Below are 8,849 nucleotides of genomic sequence, written 5' to 3'. Positions count from 1 at the left end.
GCATGTTGTCCACAGATTACATTTTATTTGTTTTATTGGTTAAACAATAAACATACTATAAAAACAGCCTGCCCGCCCGGGTGAAGTCGGGGCGAACATCTAAGTTATTTACATGATATAAAAGTAAAACCAATTCCCCATGGTTTATCATAATTATAGTTTTATCTCTTTTACGCACATAAAAGGCCTAATATTGTTTGACGTAAGTTGTGGACGAAAAATGTTGTCTGGACTTCATAATTTACACGTCTTTATGGTTTAAATTTAATTCAGTAAAATTTTATAAAAACAATTACTTAGGTACTTACCTTTTATATTTTCAAATATTCTTCCAACAATGGTTTCTGTTCTGAAGGCTATTACTATTGTTTTAAGATTATTTATAAAAGTTTATAGCCTTGCGTGATGTTTAATATTGCATATAATTGAAATAAACACAGCACCATGAATAATATTTTATGGTAAATTAGATTTGGATTACATGACGCAAGTGAAAATATCAAAATTCCTTACACACTCAATAAAGTATTTGTAAAGAAATTAACATGGCCAAACGTGAGCATTTGCTTTTCATCTCATTTTTAATATTGAGTGAGGATAATACAAATAAAATGGTAACAGTGTTTGTAGCGACCGTATTTGAGAATAAAAATTAACAACAAACATTACAGCTTATCGAGCATTCATTGTTGTATGTAATCCCACCTTAAAACTTGTAAACAAGGCTTTGAATGATGAATGAACTGAATTCTGAACAGTTTTCACGCTCCTAACTTTATTTGCGACGCGGCTCCAACTCAGGTACGCATTTCAATGTGAAAAGTCCCTATTGATAATTTTGTACGCGTATTTTAACTTTACTGAAAACTGTTTTATATTAATATTTCTATGATTTAGTCTAGTTTATTGTTACATTTTAAAATAAATATAAGATTATAGTTGACCAACTAGTTACTAAATATTTAAATATACAGAGTGTCCCATAGATGAATTCTTAGTACTCTATATTGTGTACACTGTACACCCCTATCAAGCAACCCGCCCAACTTTACCACCCGCACGTGAGCTTCGTCGGATTATGTTTTCTAAATGCTCACATTAGCGAAGAGGTAGGTCTTAGATTAAGGATTGGTTGAGACCAATCCATAATCTAAGAGGTAGGTATATTATGCCGGCTGCGCGAAGCTAGAGAAGAAAACATGGATTTTAAGGAAAAATTTTTCAAACATTATTGACGTAATTTTGTTGTTTAAGTATTTTTTACGTGATCAGTACCGATAGTGGGACACCCTGTATATAGATGAAAAAGCTTTAACAGTAACAAAATTTATTTTTATTATTCTAATAATATATCCTAACTACATTATGCAAAATATCCAATAAATATTATGTACGTGTACGTATGTTTAACTAAATACAAGAGCTACCGTGACTTATACAACAGAATCATTTTCATTTGAAGTTCAAACAAATACATATTATACTAACGTAGTACTTAACTATTTACTAATCTGTGCTAATACGATTAGTGTGCACTGGGAGCTAACTAAATATTATGTAGATAAACATATTATGTACCTATATACCTAACTAAACGGTTTAGGCTTTTGATGCTTTAGTGCAGCAAGGGACTAATAGAGATGACTTACAATACATAATATTGTGTAATTCATAAATTATCAACATCATAGGGTCATTGCGCCTGTTCGCGTCCACATGCCTATTCGCGTCCATTTTGCGGATATCTTTTAGAAAATTCACGAAAATAAGTATACTTTAAGTAAAATAATTGTACTAAGAAAAATTTCCGATAATACCTCAATATATAAGAGACATGCACACATATTCAAAAAAAGCCTGCGCACCGCCTATCCTATTTAAAAAAAATATTTAATTTTGGCTATTAAACGAAAGAGCTAAAACGCGCGGGATTTTGAGAAAAAAATAGTGCGCAGCGTCGCGTTTGACGGTAAGTATCTTATTGTTAAATGTCATTTTTTGAATATGTAACTGTTTCTTTACTTTGCTAACAAAACATGGAATAGTATGGATTATAAATCAGCTTATAACTTTTACAATTAATAGCTAAAATAAGGTGGACGCGAATTACTACACCGAATTTGTACAACTTCCATTTTGCGTCCACGGTGGGCGCAAACTATACCTATAGTGCATGACAATAGAACATATTGCGTCCACGTTGTTTTTCATTACGTAGCAATGAATTGTTTGTTAAAATATGTATTTAAAATAGATTGTAAATTTTTGACTAAGACTTCAAGTTGATAACTTAAATTTTCATACAATTTAATTTTCACATAAAATAATTTTTATGCTATTTTTTCATTTTAAAATGAGTATTCTAAGAATCAGACTAGTGTCTTTGAGAATGAGAGTCAATAAGTCTGTGGTTAAGAAAATAATAGTATAAACAAAAAATAAATTTAATAGAAACTAAAAAATAGGGTAGGTAGGTAATCTTAACAGAACTGATTATTATTTATTTACATAACGTAACTTTATTTTTTGTTAATTTTTAATTTTTTAGTTCTAATAATAATGAGAAGATAAATATAAATAAGTTTTTCCAGTTTCCTTACAGTGAATGTTGATTTTAGGGTTCCGAACCTCAAAAGGAAAAACCGGAATCCTTGTAGGATCACTTTGATATCCTGTATGTCCGTCTGCCGGTCTGTCTTTCTGTCAAGACCCTTTTTCTCAGTAACGCGTGGAGGTATAAAGCTGAAATTTATATTGAATACTCAAGTCTACGGTCCCTTGAAGCAGTGAAAAAATCAAACTTATAAGCCAAAGTAATCAAAAGATACAGCCGTTTATGCTGCAAATTTTCGCAAATTTCGACATTCGCAAGGGAATCTAAAACCTACAGGGTACTTTAGATGAACACAGACACTTGAAGTTTGGTACGAAGCAACGTCTTATAGCACAAATAAGGGAAACATTGAAAAAATAATCATTTGCAGTTAAAACAAATGAAAAAAAACAGGTTAATACGGAACCCTCGGTGTGCGAGTCCCACTCACATTTGACCGGTTTTTATTAAATAACTATATTCGTAAATAAATAATTTATTAAAATCTAATTTTTATTTGCATTTATCTGATAAAAAATCACCCAATACACTCTTAATTCCTTTTCTAAGCTGGTGGACGCGAACTGGTCCACAGGTGGACGCAAACTGGAATTTTCGGACGCGAACTGGGTAAAACGCCTAATTCTGCTATTTGTCTAGATAAATAAAAACCACATGATATTTCCAAGACAATTGAAAGTAAATCTTAAAATAGACTATGTAATGAACACGTTACATAAATTTTGCGTTGAAATTTGTTCTGGAACATTTTTATTTTCTCCTTCAAACTTTCCAACTGCACTAAGTGGACGCGAACTGGCGCAATTACCCTACTTACGTCAATATTATTTTATAATCAAAACAAAGTATGTATTATAATCATCTGCATGAGATACGCAGGGGGGATTTTCGAGATAAGAGCAATAACGTTCCATGGCGTGGCTGATAAAAAGGTGAAGCCACCATGGAATAATTACAGTGTGGGATCAAACTATCACAGTAACGCTATCATCGAAAAGAGACTCCATTGGTATATGGCATTATCTTCAAGTATTTTTTTTTACAAAAAAAATTAAGGTAAGTAGGTATTTATTGCATTATTATCTCTTGTGAAAATTGCATTTATTAACCGACGAACCGACCGACAAAGATAAATAATAAAAATATATTATGCATAGTGAAAGTAAAATGGATAGTAATTAAGTAGTAGAAAAAAATCCATAGTTGCGACGCAGTGTGTTCTCGATATATTCGACCTCGTGATTCCACGATATATTCGACGATTGACGAAACATTCGTGTTTCGACGCCAACACGCTCACACATTCGCATTCATTTCATAATGAATGCGAATGCATTTTACTTAATCATTTAAGTTCGAGAAACCGGTCTTAACTCACTCTGAATACACGTATCTTAACGCGAATAGTGAGTGCTCTGTTTATATACGTGTTTGTTATTCGCCTCGATTCTATTCGCGCCATTGTGTAAATGCACCGTTACAATGAATTGTCAACCTATATTGTCAACTGTCGGTTGTAAACTTGTCAATGTCACGTTGATAGATACATCAACTATTTAATTGTCAAAGTAGTTAATTAAAATCCGGCAAAGAAAACAACAAAAAATAAGCTAATCATTGTTATCAACTAATACACACTCTATGTATGTACATATCTAATTTATATACAATATTATGAATGAGCTTACCAAAAACAATAACGTATCATTTGTCAGTAAATAAGGTTATGTTTATATTCTGATAAGACAGCAGCAATTATTTCTTTAATATAGGTATTTATGATGTTTAGGTGGAGGAAAGTTGTTTGTGCCGTGGCACGAAGTCCCACACTGATTTGTGAGCATTCAAGAGTGATACGTCGAGGAATAAAGACAGTTTCTATAATGAACAATAAATTTAAACTACCGTCGCGTTATGGAGCCGGCGAAGAAAGTGTCTGGTAAGTTTATTTTATTCATCTCTTTATCAATGCGTTCCTCGATTACGCAATTGCATCTTTTAACTGTTATCACTACTCTCATAGATATTACTCGAGAGAAATTTTAGTTCCTTATAATACCTATAGTTATTATGTTGTCAACCCAAATAATAATTTTACTTATTTGATAAAAAATATTTATTGGACTGTTTATCAAAGACAAGTTGGTGAAAGTCATAAATAAAGCTCGTTCTATTTTGCTTATCAAACTTTAATTGCTGCCTTTATGATAAGCATTTAACATTTGAACCATATTATACCAAATAAAAAAATCTATATTTTGTATCTATAAAATACATAAAAGGAATAATTTGCCAAAAATGGTAGACCAAACATTTGCACTATGCAAAAAATCAACCCACCAGGACCAAACATTTTTTTACTCAGCCATTTTAAATTAGTAATTACCATCAATTTACAATGTATTTTACTTCCTAATTATACTTATTACAATTTACCTTTTCACATCTCTCTTGTTAAAATGGTTGTAAAATTGTAGGGTGGAGTATATTCAATTGGCAGCAGACTACAAGCCTGCCGTTAATCTCGGCCAGGGCTTTCCCGACTTCCCCCCACCAAACCATGTGACTAAAGCCCTCAGTGAAATAGCCACGGGAGAGAATTGTCTACTTAATCAGTATACCAGAGGATTTGTGAGTCTTTTATATGTACTAGAATCTAGATAATAGATAGATAATTAATTATTGCACATACACAAAATTAATACACAGAAGACAAACTAAGAAAAGTATGTTCAGGTGGAAATCTTATCGCTAACAATCCTTCTACTATCTTGTAATACAAGTAAATCCAAAAACAACAACGAAATATATTATACAATTTTACATTACTAGCTGTGTCAAGCAGTTTTACATGCTGACAAAACTGTGTGCAAAAGTGAGTATTGCTATAGCTTATGTGTTATTCTGGTACATAACCTACATCACTGCCAAGTATCATCAAAATCTGTTCTGTGGTTTTGACATGAAAGAGGAACAAACAGATACATCATTTGCCACAAACTTATAAAAGTTATATATTTATATAACTAAACTAAACTAAACTTATAAAAGTTATATTTATGTGTATAAATACCCATATAAACATAAGTTTATATGGGTATTTGATAAACTTATAAACCAATATATTAACTCTCAAGTAAATGAATATAAAAATTTCATAAGATTAAATAAATTTATGAAACAACTAGCTTACCGCCCGCGGCTTTGCCCGCTTTCTCTAAAACACTATCCTATCTCTCAAGTTGGATCGAACTGCACATGGTGTGCGAATTTTATTATAATCGGTTAAGTTGTTTAGGAGTCCATTGAGGACAAACATTGTGACACGAGATTTATATATATTAAGATTTACTTCCTTATCTGCTGAGTTGAATGCCATGGGTTTTTTTATCTTGAAAATAAATTAACCTTTCCATATCATATTTAAGATAAACATTACATTCTTTAAGTATGGGGGTCTTATAACATTTACATCCAATTCATTTATTTAAATAAAACACACAAACACCTATATATTTTAAAAAAATTGTCATAATTTTTTTGACACACTTATATCCAACTGGGGATGATTTTGCCTTTAGTTTTAATTTTGACCCACTTTAAACTGACATATTTAATTCAAACTTTGTACACTTATCAATAATTGATCACAGTGCAATCATTTAATCTTATTACAGTATGTTTTAGCTATATTTATTTTATTTATTTATAACACAACTATTATTAAAAAATGTTTGCATTCAAGTTATTTTATTTTTATGTTATTTTTCTCAGGGACATCCAAGATTGGTACAAAATTTGGCAAAAGTATATTCACCGCTGATCAATCGTCAATTAGATCCATTCAAAGAGATTCTAGTAACAAGTGGAGCATATGAAGCATTGTTCTCTACTATTTTAGGTAATTGAATATGAAATTATTGCTTTTATAATTTTTTTGATAACCAATAGTTGTAGAATATATTTTGCTTATTGGATTTGTGGAGTTGTCACGTTCAAAAGTATGATATTATGTTAATTCATATAATAATTAGTTAATTTTACAAGTATAAAAGTTCTTCGAAACCTTATTAACCTTGCCTACCTTTTATGAATAAACCACTTTTTCACGATAATATAATTCAGCGGTTCATACTGGTCAAGGCAAGGTCTAGGACATGACATGTGATTCAAAATACAAAAACGCGTACAAACTTTTTTTAAACGCGTTTATAAACTTTTAAAACGGTCTGATCGGCGTTGTGTAAAATATTCATTGAAATTAACACCTTATTCCGATGCAGAAACGATCAAAGTCAATTGATCGCTCATAAGAAAACTCTGCCTAATACATGCGTAGGTAGAGTTTTACTTCGGACAACTTTTGAGTATGATTATGAATCTATTTTATTGTAATAATATTATACATTTATATTATGTTTCAGGTCACGTGGACACCGGTGACGAAGTTATAGTGATCGAACCATTCTTCGACTGTTACGACTTCATGATCAAATCGGCTGGTGGTGTGCCGAAATTCATCGCTTTAAAACCTGTTAGTATATTTTTATATCTAGTTTGCTACAAATAGAAAAAATACGTAAAAATAAATGTTTCCCTTAACTGATTGATTGATATTGACATGGAGTTTTAAGAAAAGAAAAGAAACAATTATTTCGTTTTGGTTACAACGTTTTTATCTTTTTTTTTATAATTATTAAAATTTTATTGATATTCAAATTATTCACTATCCTGTATAATTTTAAGCATATAAAACTATTTAGCATAATATACACAAATATATTTTTTTAACGTTTCCTTAAATTTTTCCCCCAGAAATCAACAGAAGGCGAACAAACCTCAGCCAACTGGGTGCTAGATGAAAAGGAACTAGCCTCCCTCTTCACCCCCAAAACCAAGATGCTGCTCCTCAACACCCCCCACAACCCCCTGGGGAAGGTGTTCACGAGGCAGGAGCTTGAGATGATAGCAGACTTGTGCAAAAAGCATGACGTGTTGTGTGTAGCCGATGAGGTCTATGAATGGATGGTGTATGAGCCCAAGAAACATATTAGGATAGGTGAGAGATTAAAGGGTCTTTTCTACACTAATATTATAAAGAGGAAAACTTTGTTTGTTTGTTTGATTGTAATGAATAGGCTCATAAACTACTGGACTGATTTTAAAAATTCTTTCACCATTCGAATGCTACATTATCCACGAGTAACATAGGCTAGGTTTTATCCCGGAAATCCTACGGGAACGGGAACTATGCGGGTTTTTCTTTGAAAACGCGGGCGAAGCCGCAGGCGGAAAGCTAGTACATATTTTATGCATGAAATTGCATTTGATAGTAAAGAAACGCACAATTTCCTAATTCCACTTTATTTAGATTGTTATTACAATACACTTCGACCGGTTTCAAAACATCATCGTCAGGTATATTTTATTTGTATAAGATGATTCTTTTACCAAAGGGATATTTTTTTTCCACTTTTGCAACTTTTTTCTGTGTGGTATTACGCTCAGCTCTCGTTTCGTGTTTCTAAATTAATAATGTTAGTAGTGCATTTTAAAAGTCATATTAATAAATAAAAGATTATTTTAAAACCTTATTAATATTCCACTGCGCGCTTGGTTCTGAAATCCGCAAACATCATATTCGATGTTTTAATTTAATTTTATAATATATATAAATCTCGTGTCACAATGTTTGTCCTCAATGGACTCCTAAACCACTTAACCGATTATAATAAAATTCGCACACCATGTGCAGTTCGATCCAACTTGAGAGATAGGATAGTTTAAATCTCAAATCGTTTTAGAGAAAGCGGGCGAAGCCGCGGGAGGTAAGCTAGTTTATTATAAATTTTTATTTTTCTATACTTATATATATTTTTTTTTCAGGAACACTCCCCGGCATGTGGGAGCGCACCATCACAATCGGTTCAGCCGGCAAGACGTTCTCGGTGACCGGATGGAAAATCGGATGGGCGTACGGACCAGCTGCTTTGATGAAGAACCTTCAAGTGGTCCATCAGAACTGTGTATACACTTGCTGTACTCCTGTACAGGTGAGATTTAGTCCCAACTTTTCTAATTGAAAATGAAAAATGAAAATGAAAAATTTCTTTATTAATTACAAGAAATGTTACATAATATAGTTACATGTGCTGCATTGAACCCCACACTAGGATCCCCTGTGTTGTGGGGCTCAATCTCTTTCGCCGTATTAGGTACATAAAAATATTTCAAA

The 8,849-nt window shown here is 32.0% G+C and overlaps 1 protein-coding gene across 3 annotated transcripts in view; it reads left to right on the top strand.

Annotated features, from left to right (window-relative positions):
* The first annotated feature begins 785 nt into the window (after positions 1 to 785).
* The window catches only part of LOC123705412 (kynurenine aminotransferase), a 10,331-nt gene continuing 2,267 nt past the window's right edge, over positions 786 to 8,849 (top strand). Inside the window, exons 1-7 of one of the 3 annotated variants that reach the window (XM_045654186.1) lie at positions 786 to 801; positions 4,404 to 4,553; positions 5,092 to 5,245; positions 6,389 to 6,515; positions 7,039 to 7,148; positions 7,430 to 7,673; positions 8,501 to 8,667. In XM_045654186.1, the coding sequence (XP_045510142.1) occupies positions 4,498 to 4,553; positions 5,092 to 5,245; positions 6,389 to 6,515; positions 7,039 to 7,148; positions 7,430 to 7,673; positions 8,501 to 8,667 (858 nt within the window). In that variant the 5' untranslated portion in view covers positions 786 to 801; positions 4,404 to 4,497. Of the gene's footprint in view, positions 802 to 4,140; positions 4,258 to 4,341; positions 4,554 to 5,091; positions 5,246 to 6,388; positions 6,516 to 7,038; positions 7,149 to 7,429; positions 7,674 to 8,500; positions 8,668 to 8,849 lie in introns of those variants that run through there. The other 2 variants (XM_045654179.1, XM_045654171.1) reach the window with 2 other exon arrangements.

Source organism: Colias croceus, chromosome 2 (genome assembly GCF_905220415.1).
Source record: "Colias croceus chromosome 2, ilColCroc2.1".
Taxonomy (NCBI): domain Eukaryota; kingdom Metazoa; phylum Arthropoda; class Insecta; order Lepidoptera; family Pieridae; genus Colias; species Colias croceus.
This window is presented reverse-complemented; position numbering and strand designations above follow the sequence as displayed.